The 22322-nt window shown below is 41.7% G+C and overlaps 1 protein-coding gene across 1 annotated transcript in view; it reads right to left on the reverse strand.

Moving 5' to 3' along the window:
- Nucleotides 1-2717: 2717 nt before the first annotated feature.
- The window catches only part of TACR1 (tachykinin receptor 1), a 176359-nt gene continuing 156754 nt past the window's right edge, over nt 2718-22322 (reverse strand). Inside the window, exons 3-5 of the mRNA XM_049784845.1 lie at nt 6689-6839; nt 4835-5031; nt 2718-3657 (exon numbers count right to left, since the gene is read on the reverse strand). Of these exons, the coding sequence (XP_049640802.1) occupies nt 3366-3657; nt 4835-5031; nt 6689-6839 (640 nt within the window). The 3' untranslated portion in view covers nt 2718-3365. The remainder of the gene's footprint in view (nt 3658-4834; nt 5032-6688; nt 6840-22322) is intronic.

The raw sequence follows: 22322 nt of genomic DNA on the forward strand, positions 1-22322 counted from the left end.
GAGCCAGGAGTAATCCTTGAGTGCCACTGAGTGTGGACCAAAAATAAAAAAAAAATTCACAGAGAGGGACCCCAGAAGTAGTACAGAGGGTAAGGTGCTTGTCTTGCACCTTAAAGTGAGTTCTCCTGCTCATTGACTATTTTAGAGATCATGCTATTATCAATTAGCTTCCTGAAAGGTGCTTATAGTTCACAAACTTGAGACAGAGACATTATATAGTCAAACACATATTTTATTTTTGTATAGAGATTCATTCCAGAATCCTAAACTGGAAAACATAAAAACTTCAGGAATGACCCCTCTCTACTTATGCTGGTTTTCCCCAAAGCCAGGGCAATGAGCTTAGCTCCCAAGTGTCACTTTCCTTGGAGTCTGTCCATCTTTCTAAGAGAAAGTGCAGTCTAGCCATTCAGCATTCTGCTGGATGTGATGGGGGCAAGGACTCCTGACATTTATAGTCTCCCATAGATTACCCCCCCCCCACTTAACTATGATCTGATGTGAATCCATGTTACCCATCAGTTCATTTCTGCAGGAGCATGAGGAAGAGGAGATTGGCATAATACAGAGGCACATTGCCAGTAACAGATTCCATGTTTTAGAGGGACATGACAGAGATGGCTGCATGATGCCATTTTTTTTGCTACAGAAAGAAAAGTATCTAGTAGATGAACACAGGACAACACTCTGTAAGATAGGACCCATGCACAGTGCAAATCACATGTTTCTCACATATTGGTTCTGACAATATTTTTATAAGTTAAATAGTACTTAGGGGGCAGGTCAAAACACAACTTGCTGGGTTCTCTCAGAGGGGAAATTCTGTCATATTTGAAAGCTCATAGGTGACCTTGCTCTTCCTCTTACATATTCAATGATGGTGCTGTGAAATTACATCCCTTCAGTTTTTCTAGACTGATTGATAGAATAATCTGAGTGTACTCATTGCAAAAGACACTCTATAAAGTTTCAGTCTTTGGCTCAATTGTCATGTCAAAGGTAAATCGTTTGAATCCTGTGGTGAATCTCCTTTCAGCCACTTCTCTACACAGCAGCACAAATAAATCATCAGTGGCCAGTCTGGCAGGCTCCTCAAGAGTAGGAGGATAACCTATCCCTCATACAGGGCCAAGTGCAGAACAGATGCTCAGTAATTTTATTGAATTTGACTCTAACCCCTTCCATAGAGGGAATGCCTTACACTTTCTTCGTAGGTATTTCTCAGCCTCATTCTGATTTTTTTTTCCTGAAAGGAATCATCCCTATATGGCCTGATTGTTCACAGGGCAGTATTTAATAGTTTGGGCACTGAATTATGTTGTCCCAAGTTTATATCTGCAGCAAGCTGGCTTCATTTAATTTACTTAAATCTTCCTATGTTGCTAAACAAAATACATTTCTTGGATTTTTGTTTGTTTGTTTTGGTGCCACACTTGGTGGTGTGCAGGGCTCAAGGATCACTCCTGGCAGGAAGAGGGTACCATATGGAGTGCTCAGACTTAAACTCCAGTCTACTCTGTGGAAGGCAAACAAGCACCTTAGCCACTGTATTATTTCTCTGGCTCCTGGCTCTTGGATCTTTTTGGTTTATACTATTGCTATAGAACTTCCCCCACTCTTACCAAAACCCTAATCAGGTTACAGGAAGCAACACTGGTAAAGACTAGAACACTGGTGGGAAGCATTTTTCTCACTCCATTGTACAGATGCAGAACATGCCCATTCATTCTTCAGACCACATGGTGGACGTTCATGGATGTGATGAAGTCTTGTGCTTGCCTTTGATCTAGAAGACAGAAGTAAACAGCATGCTCAGTGGCTAGAACTCCTGAGGCTGTGTTGGGACATAAAGCATTAAGCTCATGGCTCTTAGTCCTACAGGCTTGGTGAGCCATCTTCCCTCTTACAGTCAGGAGGCCAGCAAAGCCCAGGTGTGGGGAGAGGAGTGCTAGAGAGCCTAGAGGATAAAGCCAGGGTAGCTCCAAGTTTTTCTCACTGTGTACTTGAATACACACCTTCGGCTTACACAAAGCTAAGGCTCTGCCTACAAAACCTACATAGTACAGATGCTTGTCACCCTTGATGGCATCTCAGTGGTGGGACGCAGGCTAGGAGATCCTGATGCAGAGATGCAGTTTTTGCTCAAAAGTTCTCTGCTCTATTGAAGTCCAGAGTCTTCCAGGAGAAAGAAATGTCTCACAGTTTTAGGATCAATTAGAGAATGGTCTTAGCATTTGTTACATCTTCAGGAGCTATACAGTTAAGTCCCTACACTTGTACTCTATTCTTTTTGAGACCAATTTTTTTTTTTGTGTGTGGGGGGAGAGAAGGGAGTAAACCTGGTGGTTCTCAAGGGATTATCCTAGATTTGTGCTCTTGGTAGTTCCTAGCAGTACTTGGGGGACCACCGGTACTTGGATTTAACAGGGATCAAGCCTGGGTCTCTCACATGAAAATCATGTAAACTATTCCCTTGAGCTAGCTCTCTAGTCCTGACATCACCAGTTTTCTTTGTTCTTTTTCTCTCTCTCTTTATGAAATAAGAAACCGATACAATTATTGAACCACTGGACATTAAAATATGAAGGAATACACCTATACATTGTGACTTAACTTCATGCTGTTTTTGAAGAACAAAGACGTTCAGAGAGGTGAAGTATGGATTAGGTCTCCTGACATCCTGGTATCAGTGGTTATACCCTGCTTCCATTGATTTGCTTAAAATAGCCACCAGGATTAACACAAATGAACACAAGACTGTTGCTGACTAAGTCAGTGTCAATGACTGAACACACTGAAATACTGCAATGCCTAAGGATGCAGAATTACATTTTCTTTCCCTGTATGCCTCAAAAACTGAGTCAAATCTTCATTCTGATTTCAAGTGGTTCTTTCAGCTGTTCTGCCCTGAAGTAAAGTGATGTCACATGGACCAGCAGCTAAAGGATAATCTGAGCAGGGCCATGAACGAGTTTACTTAAAGACAGGCTTCCGAACAGATCAATTGGAGCTGTTGCCGCATTGCAGGTTTTAATTTTGAAGTGAGTACCTGCATTCCAACTTAATTCTCGAACCACAGAATACATTGCAGAAAAACTCGACTTCAACCTTCTCATTTCAGAGGCTCAGAGAAGTTTCCTGATTTGCCTTGAGTCACACAGGTTGGGAGTGGCAAGGACATCCAAGTGTCCGGGATTTTTGTTCTGACTGACTCTGGATTCAAGGTTTTCCCTACACTATTCTGGCGCTTTTCACAAGCCCTGCTGTGAAGGTGTTTTTGGTGGTTTCCAGAGGATGGGAATTATCCATGCATGAAATGAGGCAAGACAAGGACTGGCGGCGGCTCCTAAGGACAGCTCTGTGGTCTAGGAGAGCATGTTGGAGTAGAAACTCAAGCTCTCCGTCATGGTTTTGGAGTCGCTGCGAGAGGATCCATTGGAGGTGAGGTCCAGGGTTGAGGGTGTGGCCTTGGGGCCATCCTCCAGCTCCTCCTCCTGGGCCCCTACCACAGTGGAGACGGTGGTCTCCAGGCGGCTGACCTTATACACACTTCCCTGGGTCTGGAGGTACCTGGTTGATTTCATTTCCAGACCCTCATAGTTGCTGGCACTGATGAAGGGGCAGCACCGGAAGGCGTGCTTGAATCCAACCCGGAACCTGCGGGGAGAGAGGGAGAGGTGAGGCCTGGATGCGCCCATTCTCAATGTCCCTCAATAAATCATTAGCATGTGGACACACCCATGTACCATTCACTGCTATTATTATTATTATTATTATTATTTGGAATTAAATGATAGGTAAAGAAGTAAAGACCCAGAAGGCTTTAAAGTCCATTATGAAGGTAAGACCTGGGACTTGAACCCGTGGGCACAGGAAATGCCTATGTTCTTTGAGGTTGACTGGCTGGGGCCAGATGGTTAACATTGGGTCAATTCAGAACTCAGGCCTTTCCCTCAAATAGACTTATCTAAAACGTCACTTTCTGTCAGTCTGGTCTCTTCAGTGTGTCTCAGTTTCCCTGTTTGTTAAGTGAGAAAGATCAGCTTTTATGTACGTATGTTGGGAGATTTACCTTAAAATTGCTGACGTTGGTAGTGAGACGCTTTGGAAGAATGACTATTGAGGCAGACTAAGGGAGATGGTGAACACATTCAAGGGACTATTTGTCTCCAAATACAGAGCCCTTGGTATCTGCTTCACAAAAGATGTTTTTAAGTGGACAGAAACTGAGCAAAGGCAGACGTAGGCTTCTGAGACACCCCCAACTCCTTTGCCTTACCTGGTCCTCTGGAACTCCAGGAAGAAAAGAAGAAATAGATGTCCAGATTGTGTGATGAGATGAGGAAAATGAACCATTGGAAAGAGGAAATAATGCCTCATGGGAATGGCATTCCAGTGTTGCAGCTGCCTGTCTACCTGCCTGTCTGTCTCTTGCCTAGCTACTTGCATGGACAGCCCCACCCAGAGCAGAGGGAACAAATTCACAGATCAAGAAGAAGATGTAATATGCAGTTCTAATTCATACAATCAACCCAGTTTTGAAAACCTGCTCCACTGACTTATTTGGCAGAGTTCATTTATTTATGAGTTGGAAGGGTTCACGCAAAATACAGATTTTTATGGTTTTGTCTTGGAAATTTAAAAATGCCTGCACACTCTGGGCTGACACTCTGACATGTTGATTTACCAGGAAGGAGCAATCCAGTGGCACTTGGTCTGCTGCAGTCCTCACTGTTCCCTCAGAGCTCACAGTCAGCTGTGCTCACTTTGTCCGACTGCTTGGCAGCTAAATAGACAGATGGTCTTGCAATTCCAAGGGACCTGGGGTTCTTACCTGTCATTCAGACAGCAGTAGATGATGGGGTTGTACATAGTGGAGCTCATGGCCAGCCACATGATAGCCAAATAAATCTGCTGAATAAACTTCTTAGAGTAGAGGTCTGGATTGATGTAGGGCAGGATGAAGAAGATGTGAAAGGGCAGCCAGCAGATGGCAAAAGTGCAAACCACAACAATCATCATCTTGACTACCTGGCAAGAGAGGTTAGAGGTTTTCTTCTCATTTTCTCTTGTGTCAAGAGAGACTTGTTTTCTTGTCTCCCACCCTCCCTGACACTTCACAGTAAGTGGTGGCAAGTGCTTAGAACTCCTTTAGAGAAGGAGGAGCAAAGGACTTTGGATACATTGGCAGTTTTTGCGACTCTTCGGAGTAACAGTATCTCTTGGTAACTTGGCAGAAATACAAAATTTTGAACTCCACCAGATTTGAATTAGAAACCCTTCTAGTGAGACCCAGAATTCTGGGTTTTACAAGCCCTTTCAGTAATCCTCATGCTCAGTCATGTTTGTTATGCCATCCTGCTGGGCAATGACTAGTGAAGATAATGCAGAGCCAGTAGTGACTGAACAAAGAGAGTGGGTATTATAGTGGGGAAGATACAAGAAGGGAGGAGGCAGAATCAGAAGGGCCCAAGGGATTTAGACAGCTCAGCCCCAGAGTGTTGGTTGTTTAGAGGGGATTTCAAAGAATGAGGGAATATTACAGTGGGTAGGATGCTTGTCTTGCACAGGAGGACTTAGGTTCTATCTCCAGACCCCATATTGTCTTCTGATCCTACCAGGAGTGATCCTTAAGCCAGCAGTGAATTCTGAGCACCATCGGTGTGTTCCAAATCCAACCAACCGACCAACCAACCGAATGGCCAACCAACCAACCAACCAACCAACCAACCAACCAACCAACCAACCAACCAACCAACCAAAAAGTTGTCATAGGGGCTGGAGAGTGTATAGGGGTTTAACATCATAACTTACATGTGGCCAATCTTGATTTGATCCCCCAACAAATGGTCTCCTAAGCAGCTCTAAAAGTTCCCCAGCACCTTTGGCTACAGCTCTGGAGGTCCAGCAACACTGGGTGACTTATACACTTTCTGGCACCATATGACTATAGAAGCAGTGAGAACTGGATAAGTGGTTGGCAGAAAATCTTGGTGCTATCCTTAGCCTCCTGAACACTGTTTGGGAGATTCCCCCATCCCTAGGAGGTGTTATTGCAATTCATAGTATTGTTGCTCATGGTGATAGTATTAAAAAAAAGACTGAAGGGGTAAAGAGGAACTTGAGCCTAAAGTTCTTTATTTTTCAAAAACTTTTTTTTTTTGCTTATTTGAGGGCTTATTTGACTCTGCTTAGTGTGCTCAGGGGTCACTGTTGAGGTGTTTGGGGGAGCAGTGGCACACTGGAAATCAAACCAGGATGAGCCCAAAGTAAGTACTTTACCTTCTTTACTCTCTGGCCCCTATTTTCAGTCATATTGAACTATTTTTAATCTGAACATTGCAGATATTCATTAATTGAAAAATTGAGACCAGTGCTTATTACAGGGAAAAACAGAATCTTTCTCTGATGAATGCATGGAAGAATCTGGAAAGATTACTCAGGAACAAAATAAATGTCACTTTTTCCATGGCCTGATTGATTCTTGGACAGAAACCTCAAAGGTGCCAGGAGGAGCAGAGAAAGTTCATCTCTTTTATCCTTTTCCTGCCCCTTCCTTTGCTGCCCCCCACACCCAGGTCCTGCTGCCTCCAGGCTCCCTGCGTTTCTGGGCCTCAAACTAACTCAGCTGGGACTCAGCTGGGTCTCTGAAGCCCGGTGGTGTTATGTGATGGCACTCTTTGCTCACCTTGCGCTTGGCAGAGACTTGCTGGTGGTATCGGTCAGAAGAGTCCCCAGGGATCTCGCTGGCCCACAGGGTGATTCCTACAACAATGTATGCATAGCCGATGACCAGCAGAGGGAGGAAATAGACCAACACAGGAACACAGATGTGGTACCTGCAGCAAAGGTTTAGAAGAATGAGTCGAAGAAATTACAGGGTAGCTGACAACTACCTTCCTGTTCTAGCTGGGATCCAATATCCTCTGAATGGGCTTGCCAATAGTACCTATAACGGGTACTATTGATGGGCAACCTCAAAAAAACAATTTACTTCAATGAATATATAAATATATTTTTTGGTTTTTGGGTCATACCCAGCAATGCTCAGGGGTTATTCTTGGCTCTACACTCAGAAATCGCCCCCAGCAGGCTCAGGGGACCATATCGGATGCCGGGAATCGAACCAGTGATCTTCCGCATGCAAGGCAAACACATTACCACTGTACTATCTCTCTGGCCCCTCAATGAATATTTTCTTGTAGACTTTTCCCACAATGGAATTTACTGTTAAGATGGAAAAGAAATGGGGCCAGAGAGACTACAGTGGGTTGGACACTTGCTTGCCTTGATGCTGACCTGAATTTGATCCCTGGCACACCACATGGTCCCCTGAGCCTACCAAAAATGAACCCTGAGCATAGAGGCAGGAGTGAACTTTGAGCATACCCTCCTTTTCCTAAAAAAAAAAAAAAAAAGAGAGAGAGAGACTGAGCACTGAAGAAAGGGAACTAAATTCATATCAATTTTAGTTGTTATTGAGTTCAATATTACTTAACTCTCCAAATAAAGAATGATGAGACCTTAACCTTAGGCTACAGTATTTTCTTTCTTTCTTTCTTTCTTTCTTTCTTTCTTTCTTTCTTTCTTTCTTTCTTTCTTTCTTTCTTTCTTCTTTCTTTCTTTCTTTCTTTCTCTTTCTTTCTTTTCTTTCTTTCTTTCTTTCTTTCTTTCTTTCTTCTTTCTTTCTTTCTTTCTTTCTTTCTTTCTTCTTTCTTTCTTTCTTTCTTTTCTTTCTTTCTTTCTTTCTTTCTTTCTTTCTTTCTTTCTTCTTTCTTTCTTTCTTTCTTTCTTTCTTTCTCTTTCTTTCTTTCTTTCTTTCTTTCTTTCTTTCTTTCTTTCTTTCTTTCTTTCTTTCTTTTCTTTCTTTCTTTCTTTCTTTCTTTCTTCTTTCTTTCTTTTCTTTCTTTCTTTCTTTCTTTCTTTTTTCTTTCTTTTTTCTTTCTTTCTTCTTTCTTTCTTTCTTTCTTTTTCTTTCTTTTTTTTCTTTCTTTCCTCATTTCTTCTTACTTCCTTTATCCCTTCCTCCCTTCCTCCCTTCCTCCCTTACTACTTCCTCCCTTCCTCCCTTCCTTCCTTCTTTCTTTCTTTTTTCTTTTTTTCTTTCTTCTTTCTATTTTATGGTGGTATAAAGTAGATGCTTTTATTTTTAAATTTAGGATTTAAGCCTAGGTGTTATACTTGCCAGACATACACTTTGCTGCTAAATCACATCCCTGGTCAGGGCTGTATTAGTAGAAATATTTTTAGTAGAAGGAAGGAGTCAGTTTAGACCTGCCACATTATATATACTTAGGCTTAATATGTATAATATGGTGCAAGAAGATCAATTAGCCATCAAGATGTGAACTGCTATGGTGATTTTGAGGCCTAAATAAATGAGTTCCTAGGCATAAGAATAACTTAGCTTGGAGAAGACATATGTCTTAGCCTAAAACTAGGATCAGGTGATGTCATCCTAAATTAGATGTCATTTATCATTTCTTTTTTGAGTCACATTGGTCGTGCTCAGGAGGGACTTTTTTTTGGTTTTTAGGTCACATTTAGTTTTGCTCAGGGGTTACTCCTGGCTCTACGCTCAGAAATCACTCCTGGCAGGCTCAGGGGACCATATGGGATGCCAGGATTTGAACCACTGTCCTTCTGCATGCAAGGCAAATGCCTTACCTCCAAGTTATCTCTCTGACTCCTCAGGAGAGACTCTTGACTCTGCATTCAGGAATCTCCCTTGATGGTGTTTTAGAGACCATGAGGATGCTGGGGATCAAACCCAGGTAGGCAGCATTCAAAGCTAAAACCTTGCCTGCTGTACTAGCTCTCTGACCCTAGTGATATATATATATATATAATTTTTTTTATCTAAATCCATCTCTTCAAAAATGTATCTCCATATGGAAGGCCCCTGTGTATCTGATTCACCACTTGGAGAACAGATACCAACTGACTTGAGTGTTTAGGGAATACAAGCAAGAGTAGACCTTTACTCTGTTTAAAGCAAACAGGCTCTTAAGTCAGATATTAAAATACATTTATTTTGAAATTTGAAAAAGCATCTTTGCATCTGTGATTGGTTATAATGATTTTTTTCTGGATGAAAGTTTAATAGAAAATATTAAATTCTCTTAATTAAAACAGTATTCCAGTAGGAACAATGAGAAGTCATAGGTTAGAGCATTTCACTCTAGGTCACCATACTAATAATATCATTAAAGATAGTATTAATATACAGATCTTTATTAATATACTGAGGTTTCTATTTTAGTAGGAGGGATGAGGCCAGGGGATGGGAAAGGAAGAGGAGGATTGACATAAGGTCAGTGACAAAGGGTCTAGGCACATTGGTGGTGGCGAGGGTGCAGTAAGTATGCATCACAAATATTAATGCCAAAACTAGTGTAACCATGTTTGCTCAAATTCAATTATAAAATAGCTCTAAAAATAGTATTAAAGCAGAAGGTTAGGTTTTATTGAGTGAAGAGCACAATACCGAGCACTTCATTGCCATGATCACATTTAATTCACAAAATAAATGATTAGATTCATGCTGTCACAATACCATTTTGTAGAGGAGGAAAGAGATACTTACAATTTAATTAATTTGCTTTGATTCACAGATGTTATAAAAGAAGAACTAGGATTAGATGTGGGACAGCGATGTCTGGGACCCACTCATAATATTTACTTCCACTTTGTGTTTCTTCTTTATAGTGATTTGAAGGAAATCCCACTCAGACATTTTTCAGTAAGGGCTCTTCTAGAGGTACTGTTTGTGACAATCATTTCTTTGCAAAGTTCCCCACCCACACCCTGGTTATTTTATCACTTTTCCCCTGCTTTCTTTGAATATTAACATGTGCAATTGAAGACTCTTGAAGAGCTCTTAAGGAAGTAAGCAAAGATGTGCAAACAGGATGCTGAGAGTCTCTAGAAATTATCTGAATTTCACACCATCTCTCAATTGGAACCTCTAGTTCTCTAGCCACCAGTCTATCATATCTTCTGCTTGGGCTCAGCCTCTCTGCTCCACTGCTGCACAGACCCTGTTTGCAATCAGAGACAACCATGGCAGGAAGAACCAAGAGCAAAACTAAAAGTAGGTATACTTCTTCTATCTCTCAAGAGCAGAACAACCCCTTCTCTATGGAGGTCATTTGCTTGGGTATCTACCCTGTATCTGAGTTTTGTAGGTTGCTGGCTTGGAGAATGGATGGGATGGGAGGCAACTGCAGTCAAGTCAATAATGATCTACTATTCTCCTGCCTGATCCAGCTGCAAAATCATCTAGAAGGGCTTGTCCAGTGTTCAACTTCACAGATTTAAGACCTGTATTGACATATTCTTTGATGATGCTATAATTGCTGGGTCAGGGTTTGAGAATCAATGTCCTAGAATCAAGATTTGCAAGGTGACAATCACGAGGGGAGCTTCCAACATTCAGAGTCCAGCACAACTTATTTTAGTGACTTGAGTGTGGGAGCTGAAAACTACAACGGGACAATTTCTCAGTTCCTTTGGTAGACGGCCAGCATTGAGAACATCTGTCTTGGACCCCAGGTCTATGGTCCTAGGGGACACTATTGTTGCTTGAGGATGTGTGACTTCACAAAAGGATATTGCGAATCAAGTTGTTGAGTTTCTGATGGTGATGACTGAACATGGGGGGAAGAACTGTCCACAATTCCTGGAACCAAGTCCTGAGATTTTGCCTTCTACACACAAAATAGCCCTCACCGTCCTTTCTTTGAAGTCTGCAGTCCTCTTTCATGTCAGGGTTCTATCCTTGTCCCCAAGACCACCTCCTACTGTGACAGAGAGTCGTTGGAACTATCATGTACTTGCTTGCCCCACCTGGCCTTTTCCTTCCCATAAAAGTACATGCTAAAGGCTTCTAGCAGTTTTTGTTCTTCCTCATAGCACTTTCCCTGGTGTGCTTTATCCCTCCCTCTCAGGAACTTCTGACAACTATTATAGTCAGAGTGGGAAAGAGGTTCATCAGTCACTTTATTTACTTATTTTGATTTTTAGGCTATACCCACTGGTGCTCATGGGTTACTCCTGGATCTGCATTCAGAAATCATTATTGGAAGGATTGGGGATCACATGAGATGCCAGGAGTTGAATATGGGTCAGCTGCATGCAAGCACCCTATCAGTTCTACTATCTCTCTGGCCCTTAATCAGTCACTTTCTTTTTTTCTTCTTTTTTTATAATAATAATTTTTATTATGACCAAAGTGGGTTACAAATCTTTCACAGTAATATTTTAGGTACATAGCGACATTGAATCCCAGCATGCATCCATGAATCGATATCCCCCTCCTGTATCCCCCAGGCTGCTAGTATAAGTGGTCCCCTCTGTGTCTAGCTTTTGTAGATTGAGTATTGATTCTGTTGTCGTTGGCTTTGGATTTGGTGTTTAAGTCTGATTATTTTTTATTTCTACTTAATGTTCATATGACTGTTTGGTCTTGGTACCTTCGATTATTTCCCCCTCAATTTGTGAGGCAAAACAAGATGGTTCAAGTTATTTGCTTCTGTTTGAAGGAGAGAAAAAAATAAAGGGGCAAAAATCAAACAAGCATAAAATGGGAGAAGTCCTTCTAGAGGCCATAAATATCAATTTAAGAGAAGAAAAGGAAAAAGGAAGAAAAACATAATAACAATACAAAAAAATCAAACAAAAACCCTCAAAAGCACTACAGCAATAAAGACAACAACCACACAATAACCATGGTCCTGAAATAAAAACAAAACAAAGCACATAAAACAACAACAATAACTAAACCAAAAAATTAATTTGTGCTTCCTTTTTTTTTGCATAGGCACAGTAAATATTGGGGAGATTAGAAACGGAATTACCTAGGCCTAAGAGATACATGGTTTCTCCGCCCTTGAAGTATACTGTCATGGGAATAACTACAGGCTCTGCTTTTATTCTTTTACTCTCCCCTAGATCTTTTTGTGGTGTCTGAAAACTTTCTGCTTGGTTGTGGATGATAAAATCAGGATTCTGTATCTAGAGATCTTGGTATTTGCACAGGTTAAAGGATGGAGCCTAGGATGAAGTCTTTCTTTACGGTTCTAGAAGTTCTGTTTCATCACTGTTGTTTTAATCAGTCTTCTGTAGTTGGTGGTCTTGGTTTTTGCCCCAATTCTAGGCGACAACTGGTGGCACTCAGGGGTTACTCCTGACTCTGCACTCAGAAATCGCTCCTGCCAGGCTTGTGGGACCACATGGGATGCCGGGGATTGAACCCGAGTCTGTCCAGGGTTGGTAGCATGCAAGGCAAATGCCCTACTGCTGTTCTATCACTCTGACCCTTAATTAGTCACTTCAAATCTCACTCACTGAAAAAGTATCCAGTGGTAAGAGGTATAATGGGAGAGAGTAAGAGCTAGAAGGAAGCTTTCAGCAAGGCAATTATCTCTTTGCCCCTCGTCTATGCCTAGACAAATGGTAGGACAGAGGTTCTCACCCATGCACATGTGGCTGTGCTACACCCCATTCAGGAGAGGCACACACGAAAGTGTAGTGCTCTCTTCAAAAAAGAAATTATCTGCCAAAAAGGCCCGCTTAGAGCAGTCAAAATCACTTGACCCTTTGCGTGGATTATTTGGACATAATTTCATAAGGGCTGTAACTATTTCTCTCTTTATTTTAAACCTTTATTAGAAATCAGGCCTTAGTAAATTCTTTCTAACTAGAACAGCAATCAAACAGCCAAAAGTCTCCCATTTAATAACTCCCTGTAATTTTTGCTACCTTGGCGCCTAAATTCAGGCCTTTCCATAAACTTAGCTCATAATAAAGTAATTTTCATTTTTTCCCCAAAACTCTGAAACATTCCTCACATTCCAACTCCCCTGTAATTACGTTTTCCTTCTGTTTTACCCAAAGCAAAGGGAACCCAAAACTAGCTGCTTTTTTCACCTTCAGTTTCAACTCTTTTATATGCTAATTTAAGCTAGAGTCCTTCATTCTTTTCCCAGCCTCTTTGATGTCTAGAATCTGCATCTGCCTTCCAAGTCTCTAACCTTTAAAAGCTGCCAGCTTAAAAAATAAATTTGTCTCTCGTTTCTGATAACGTTGAGTCCCCATACTATCTGTGTGGTTTCATTCATTTCTACAACATATTTTCCGTCGTTCGCCGTCCGTGTACCCACTCTCTCCCCGCGGATTTTTCCCGAAACTCCACGAAGGATCTGTTTGCAGGCGCTGGTGTCTTGCGAACAGGTTTGGCTCACAACATGGCTGTGTCTATAGACTGAGGAAAGTCACGGTGACAGAGTAGGTTATAGCCCTGCAGAGGCTCCATGACAGGTTACATGACAGCAGCATGGGGAAACAGGCCATAAGGTTCCAACCACATATTCTGAACCAAGTACAGAGGACTGATGACATATGAACAAGAAGGTGGCATTGTATACTAGAAAGGGACAGATGGTAGAGGAATAGTTCCAGGGCATCATGACTGGGACCATGAGGGATTCATTGAGGGGCAAGATGAATGACATTGTACATGGGTCACAAGGGAGGACTGGATATTGGGAGTGTCACCCAGATGTGCCTACTTAAATTACACAATAAACTTGAACTTCTTAAGCAACTGAGAGAATACTCAAGAACCCATGAGTTCAGGATTAAATTTGCTTTTGTGGTAATGGTAATGGATTCACTTTTCCATAGCAACTGCATCTTGATCTATTCATTTCCCAGATCCAGAAACAAAACCTGCACTTTGAAATCCGGAGAACTTTGGGAAAAAAAATCACATTAGGAAAAAGTGAAGCTGAACCCGTAAACATCATTTATCAGCTCTTTTGAAGGAGAAAAAGTACTTGTATTATTTATTTGAAAACAAAAAGGATGGCCTTAATTTCAGCAGAAAACTATAATAATAGGTAGAGCATTGGCTTGTCTGTGCTCTGACAGGGGTACTTAAGAGTAATTTGGGAATCAAACCAATTACACTTAGAGAAATTCTACTTCTAGACACCTAGAAGAAATGCAAACATGTTGGTGCTCAGAGCAACACTGTTTGCCACAGCCAAAAAAAGAAAACACCCTCAAATCCCACAGTAGATGGAGAAACCAAACTTGTAGAGATGGACAATGTGTCATTACCCACTAATAAAAGGATGACCTTACAAGACCTGGCTAAGAGAATAAGTTGGCACAGGAGAGCAACATTTCTATGACTCCACCAATATGAAATATCTAGAAGAGGCAAATTCATAGAGACACAGATTAGAGAGATTACAGGTTGGTTGTGGGGTGGAGGGGTGGGAGTTATTGTTTAATAGGTATAGAATGTGATACCATAGTCTGGATTTAGTGTTGAGTGCTACATAATGTATTTTTTGTTTTTTGTTTGGGCCACACCAGGCAGTGCATAGGGGTTACTCCTGGCTCTGCACTCAGAAATCATTCCTGGCTTGGGGAACCATATAGGACACCAGGGATCAAACCCATGTCTGTCCTGGATCAGCTGTATGCAAGGCAATGCCCTACTGCTGTGCTACCACTTCAGCCCCAGCATAACATTTTGACTGTTAAAAGGTAAATTGTGTATGATAGATATATTTTTATTATGATTAAACATGTTTAATTAAATTAATCAACATTTTTGTCTCAGCTGACTGCAGCCCTGGGCCATCAGAATTGGCTGTTTCTGATTCCTACAGCCTACCTTCATCGTTTCTCCTCCTCCAACCACAGTATCCTGTAGGGTTAATTCTTGGGTGTTGAAAAGGTGACTTAAATATTTCCTCATCAGTTTCACACAAATAGTGTGGAAATAATATAGATTATAAATGCTGCATCGAAGCAATGCCCAAGTTATCAAAGGATACCTTCATCATAAATGGGTGAAATTTCATTACTAGAAAATATAAAATCCAACCTATATAAAATATAATATCCAAACATAAGATTTCAAAGAAATCTTACTATGTAAGATTGGTAATGACTAAGGACAAGATAAATAGTATAGTGGGTTGGTAGGGCACTTGACTGGCATGTGACTGACTTGGATTTGATCTCTGGCATTTCATATAGTCCCTCAAGCCCTCTGAAGAGTGATTTCTGAGCATTGAACCAGGAGTCAGCCTTAAACACTGGAGGGTAGAGTCCCTAAACAAAAAATCCAAAAAATTGATAATAACTATTATATCCTCTCCTCCCCAAATCATTATTATTATTATTATTGTTTGTTTTTGGGTCACACCCGGAAACGCTCAGGGGTTACTCTTGGCTCTATGCTCAGAAATCGGCCCTGGCAGGCACAGGGGACCATATGGGATACCGGGATTCGAACCACCGTCCTTCTGCGTGAAAGGCAAACGCCTACCTCCATGCTATCTCTCTGGCCCCAAATAAGGTTTTTATTTTTTATTTTTTGGTTTTTGGGCCAATTTATTATTTTTAAGAGAGCTGGTCATTGTCTGGGTTCCCATGCTGCTTGGCTCTTGAATCAGCTATTTCCCAAGCTCTGCCAGACAAGATTTTCTCAGCTCTCAGAATTTAGAGCCACCCTGGGAGAAGATATTAGGAGCCAGGAATTCACCAGGAGGAAATCAGAGAAAGACCAGGAGCATGTACAAAGTAGTCGATCACTGGGGACTGCAGGCTTCCAACTCGGGAAGTGAAGTGCATTGATGTTGATGCACTTGTCAATACACTTGTCAGTGTTTACTCCCCCCCCCCAAAGGAGCATGCAACAACTTTATGCTTTTTTCCTTCTCTGTTTACTCTTCTAAGCAGTCAATGAGCTTGACACACTTTACAGGATAAACCTCCTGAATATGATGGTGTTGCTCCAAATCCTGCAAATTCCCCATACTTAATGCCTTAATACCCTAATTTTCACTAAGCTGGGCTTACCTTTGTCTCTCTAGCTACAGATACCTCCTGACTAATGCAGCAGCTGTTTCAGTTCCTACAATTTTTTTTTCAGTCTGTGAAAAATTAAAGCATTTTCAAAGCATTTAGGCTTGTCTTTTGTTAAACTTCACAGACAATATAGGTGCCTTGGGACAGAGAAGATAGAAGCCATCAAAGTAGGGTTCTGGATTCTTGTCTTTATGAAACAGCTCTGCTTTGTTGGGTTTCAATTTTGGCTTTGTTTTAGAATGTTTTTATTTGGGGGAACTGAGAGATGATTTCAGGTGGAATAGAAAGGCTGAGGAGCCCTAGTGAACCACAATTCCATTTCTAGGCCTCCATGCAGCATTACACTGTAAAATAATCTGGCATCTTTTTTTGGATATTTCATTAATTTATAAACTTGAGTCCTACCAGCACAACCTTTCTGCTTGTGGCCGGAGAGATAGTACAGAGATGGGTGGGGAGTTTGCCTGGCATGCGGCAGACCTGAAAGGGACCTGGTTTGATTCCCAGCAACCATTATGGTCCCCCAGCCTGCCAAGGGTAATTTCTGAGTACAGGGCCAGGAGAGAAAGACCCATGAGCACTGCTGGGTGTGGCCCATCAACTAATTAATCAATTAATCAGTGAAAAAACCGCAAAACCTTTCTGCTTGTGAGTTATGCCAACTCTTAGCCCCAGCCCTCCAACCACCACCATTTCCTCTTGCACCAAATCAGGAGTTGTATTATAAGGTTCCCTGATGACCCATGTGCCAGTTTAGGTCTGTAACACAAGTCTCTCCAGTTTGGCTTCATACTGGAATTATCTTGGGGTATTGAGGACTGTCAAAGCATGGATCCCCACCCCCTTTCAAATGAGAGTTTTTGAATTTCTGATACATCAGATTTAAATGCTCCCCGGGGGTTCTCCTAGGCAGCTAAACTGAGAATTACTGTCACCAAATTTTCTGCTGGTTCTCCTTAAGGGGACGGAAACTGGTGATTTATGCTGGAATTTTCACTGCTTCTAGAAAAGTAGCTACCTCTTCTGCTCCCAGATGCAGTTGGCAGACTTTCCCCAGAACCCTCTTTGCATCTTGGATTTTTTTGGACATCCCTCATTTGAACTGTTCTGGCCCATGACCTCCTTTGTTTTCTTCTTCTAAGACCCTCATCGTGCTAGATGCCTGCTGGATTATTTTTCTACACAGAGCTGGTCTGTTTGCAGTTAAGTGTGATTTCTTCATATAAAAAGAAATGTCATTTCTTGGTTCACTTTTTCTTATAGGCATTAGTTAAAATCCTCAGACTTTCACAGTTTTTGAGAGGAAGGGAGGGACTGTATCTTAATAAGCAGTAACTTCAGCAGGTTTTTCCTCGGCCTCTGCTCTATACCTGGTTCTGTGCTTGGGGTAGAGACATTGGGGAGAGTCCTTGTCTTTGGTCTCTTTCCTAGGACATTGGTCTGTGGGAGGTAGAGAAGCACTGAGTGATATGGGAAGTGAATGACCATAATGACCTCTGCAAAGAGTGTCATGGACCTTTATGAACAAAATGTAAAAGCATAATTAAAATTACCCTGAATTCAGTAACAGTGAATGGAGATTATTGAGGGATGTTGGGGGCACAGAAGTGAGCCATTCAATCAGGTAGATCTGGATGCTTCCTGCTTTTGAGGTGCTGCCCAGTCAGGCTCTGATCCAGGGGCAGGAGGTGTGGACAGTGAGGTTCTACAGCAATTTGTAGGGAGAGGGAGGGGCAACAGTAAGTGGGAGGCATGAAGAGGTTGGCAAAGCCTAGTGGTATCCGAGTAGGATTTGGCCAGGGTGGGTTATGTTAGCAAGAGTCAGGAAACTTGCCTTAAAAGGGACTCAGAAGTCAGCTTAGGAAGGGCCTTGGATGTCAGGCGGGAGTATTCATTATTTAGCACAATGGAGGAAGCCTCAAAATAGTTTTCAGCCTGGAAATGAGGGGGATCACTTTTGCTCAGGCTTTGAGGGCTGGATGGAGCCCTCATTAGGAGGTTGCAGCCCTTTGCATGCTGTACAAGGATCCAGAATGTCAGTGTCAGCACCTGAGCAAGGGCCAGGGCAAGGAGGGCTAGATGGGGAATGGGGAAGCACTCAAGGGGTGCTATGGCTAGGAGGAAGTGGAGGCTAGACTTTTAGTGGGGCAATGTACCTGGATTTTTGAGCCCTGTGGATGGGGTTGTGTGAGGCCAGCTGCTACTGATCTGGGCACCTGGAGGAGAAGCAGGCCCACAGGGAGGTATGAAGGTAAATTTTTCTCTTTTTTCTCCTCTTCTTCTTTCTCCTTCTCCTCCTCCTCCTCCTCTTTCTCCTCCTACTCTTCTCCCTTCTCTTTTTCCTCTCCTCCTCCTCCATCTATTTTTGTCATTGTCTCTTTTCTCATCATCTTTGTTGTCATCATCTTCCTGTCACATCTGGATGTGCTCAGAGTTAACTCCTAGCTCTGTGCTCAGGTATCACTTCTAGCAATGCTCTAGGGACCATGTCTGGTGCCAAGGATAGAATCAAGGTCAATCTCATACAAAGCAAGTGCCTTATTTCCTGTACTATATCTCTGACTCAGCTCTATTCTTTTTTTCTCCCTTCTGGGGGTGGGATGGGATGTAGAAAAGAATTTGGCCTAGGGGCTGGAGTGATAGCAGAGTGGTACATCGCCTCGTAGGCAGCCAACCCAGGATGTATTGGACCTTGATCCCTGGCATCCCATATCATCTCCCAAGCCTGCCAGGACCTATTTCTTTCTTTATTTTTCTAAATTGTTTTCTCCTTTTTTAAAAATGATATCTCTGTTTAAGCACTATGATTACAAACATGTTTGCAGATAGGCTTCAGTAAAAGGAACATTCCCCTTCACCAGTACAACCTTCCCACCACCAATGCCCCCATCTTTCTCCTTCCCCACCCCCTACCTGTTTTCAAGTTAGGCATTCTATTCCTGTCACTCAGTACCATTGTCATGATAGTTGTTAGTGTAGTTATTTCTCTAACTGCCCTCACCACTCCTTGTGGGCCAGTTTTCCAGCTCTTATCTTTATTGTCTCTGTGCATTACTACTATAATATCTTTTATTTTTCTTAAAACCCATAGATGAGTGAGACTATTTTGTGTCTATCTCTCTCCTTTTGACTTATTTCACTTAGCATAATAGTTTTCATGTCTTTCCATGTACAGGAAAATTTCATGACTTCCTATCTCCTGATGGCTGCATAGTATTCCATAGCATTCCATTGTATATATGTACCACAGTTAATCAGGGCTTGATCCCTAACACTCTATATGTCCCCTAAAGCCCTGCCAGGAGTGATTCCTGAGAGCAGAAAAGGAGTAAACCCTGAGCATAGGACTAAAAGCACCTTGTGCATGCGATCCCCATGGGATCGTGCTGTGTCCTTTGCTGAGTGCTCTTCCAAGTTGGTCCCATTCTTGGGGAAGCCTTACGGCAGTCCTCTTTAGTTTTCTTCATAAAGCTGACACCCCTGAAACACTTCATTGAAAGATACCAGCTCTGGCACTGAGGAATTGGAATTCTAGACTTCTCTTCAGTCAGCTGCTGCCCCCCAAAGGTGACCTTTGTGCAAGCATCTGCCGTGGGGGCAGGAAGGGTGTCTGTGCTGCATCTGCAATGCAAGCCCTGCAGCTAGATTTGGGAGCCCACGACATTTCTTGGCTCTTCACTTTTTAATCACTAGCTTTCTTACTCTAAATTGTACCTATTTCTTGTAGACTTTAAAATAGAGAGGAGCATTAAATGAGCAGTTCTCCATCCTGGAGGAAGGAAAAATTCTAATAATTGCTTACCAACTTTTTATAAATATGCATGAAATTAGATCAGATTACTTTAGGAGCTTAACATTCTATCACTATTATTTTGGGAAGTAGGGATATCAAGGATCAACCTCAGACCCTCCTATAGACAAGGTTATGCACTTGACCCTGAGCTTGATCCCCGGTCCACAAAAATCTTTTTATTATGACAATAACTGTTTTTTTTTTTTTTATATAGCAATGATTCTAGTGACGGCAGTACCAAGTAACAGGTGCCTGTTATTTAGCCAGTTTTCTATGGCAAATTAAGATATTTACATTGTCTATTTTTTAGCTTAGTTAGTTAGATTTTGGGGGGGTGGTGTACCTGGCAATGTTCACGGCTTATTCCTTGTTCTATGCTTAAGGATTCCTCCTGGATGTTTCTGGGGACCAGCTAGGGAGCTGGGATTAAACCCAGGTCAGTTGTGAGCAAGGCAAGCACTTTACCCACTGTACAATTGCTCCAGCCCCAGGATATTTACAATGTATTGAGACTGTAATTGCCACCTACAATTGTATTTCTTTTCTTTTAATTTTACTTCTGAGCAGTTAAGATAAAGTCAATATACATTTTTTGTTAAATTTTTTTGTTTTTGTTTTTTGAGCACCCAATGGTGCGTCTTACTTTTGAAGATACATGAAGGAATTACTCTTGATGACTCTCTGGGGACCATATAGAATGCAATGCTGAAGATTGAACCCATGTTAGCCATATGCAAGGCAAGTGCCCTATCTTCTGTGCCATTGCTCTTAGTGAATGTGTTTTTAATGATTTGAGATATAGTAATTCCATTATTTTTGGAAGCCCCAGGCTTATTTCTAGCTTGGCTATGAATGACAGACTTTTCTGGTGGCATCTGGAGGCCAGAGTCTTTTAGTCTTGGCCATCTTGACAATGTGAACACAATTTCCCTCTTTATTTTCACTACCCTTCATTTATTACCAATGGGAAATTTACCTTTTGGCTTTTTACTCATCATCTGCTGGTACAGTTCACTCAGTTTTACTTTGAACTTTTCCTATTCTAATTTGTAGAAACTATGCCTTCTAGCATAGTATATTTAGAATGACCTTTTTCATATTCGAATTAAGAAGTCACTGGCTCACACTTCTCCCTATATTTTATTTGATCATGGCACTTCACTCTTCAGCACAGCAGGAGATTATTTGGGGGGAGCATTAGGAGTTAGGGCTCTCCTACTTTTTTTTTTTAAATTGTTTATTCTTTTCTCAACACCTCTGTTAGAATTTCAATCCTTTCCTTGCCCTGGGCACTTGCATAAATGGGGCTTTGTTTTAGACCTTTGTTCTGTCCTTACTGAGGTCAATGCCACAACACTTCCAATTTGAGGTTTTCTGTTTTTTTTTTTTTTTTTTGGTTTTTGGGTCACACCCGGTACGCTCAGGGGTTACTCCTGGCTATGCACTCAGAAGTCGCTCCTGGCTTGGAAATTTGAGGTTTTCTAATGCAGCTTTTATCTCAGGGCAGATCAATAAATCCTTACTAGTGAGGAGAGTTGATAGATGCCAGCTAACAAGCATGTTCTTCTATAGTGCTTCTTTATTCAACATGGGATAGAATTTTATTTTCTTTCACATTCTATTAAAATGACATTGGATAAAATGCTATTTTTGTACCTGCTGTAGAAATCTCTTTTTTCACTTTGATCCCCCAAGTGAACTCTCATGATTCTTAGGAAGATAATCAGGCTAGGGCTCCAGTGACAGTACATCAGGGAGGGTGCTTCCTTTGCATGCAACTGACCTGGGTTTTATCTTCAGCATTTTATATGACCTCCCCCCCCCCCATGTCCATCCGGAAAGAGTCATTTTTGAGTGCAGAGGCAGGAGTAATCCCTGAACATTCTGGGTATGTATCCCCCCCCACAAATAAAGGGGGGAAGATCAGGAATCAGTTTTAACTGTTTCAGCCAGGCTTGCAGCTTTCCCAAGAATATCAGAGGGTAAATTGTCTGCTTCGTGCCAGCATAGTTCTTTGCATGCTGCACCTTTCAGGATGTACTTTAGTGACAGATTCTACTAACTGAACCAAATCTACTGACCTTGGTTCAGACTCTTTCTTGATCAGCTCTCTCAAGCAAAGAGAAAAGGTCCAAAGATGCTGTCTTTCTAGAAATGCCTGGAGAATATATAAAAATACTAGATTCTGGCTGAAAGACACCATGTCCTCCCACCTAGACCCTCTCCTAGTCAGCTAGTCAGCCAGTCTCCTAGTCAGCTAGTTGGAGCCAGGATAGGAGTGGAGAGTGTGACAAATTTTGGCTTTTATTTTTATCCTGGTGGCTATGTTAAAGGATAAAAACAAAAACAAAAAAAACAAAAACAACAACAAAAAAAACCCACCCCAAACTTGAATTATAAAGATGCTACTGGCTTCAAATTTCCGTGGGAAGAGAACAAATTAGATGACCTTTAGTTTGATTGAAGACTTAATTTTGTTCTTTGATAAAACAAAAGAGTTCAGAAATACAGTAAAAAATATGAGAGATTAAGCATGGGGGAGAGGAGGGAGAAGGGTAGGAAGGAAAGAGAGATGGAGAGAGGAAGTGGGAGAGAGTGCTGGAGAGAGCAGTTGATCCCCTGGTTGGATGAAGTTGGA

This window comes from Suncus etruscus, chromosome 12 (assembly GCF_024139225.1).
Source record: "Suncus etruscus isolate mSunEtr1 chromosome 12, mSunEtr1.pri.cur, whole genome shotgun sequence".
Classification (NCBI taxonomy): domain Eukaryota; kingdom Metazoa; phylum Chordata; class Mammalia; order Eulipotyphla; family Soricidae; genus Suncus; species Suncus etruscus.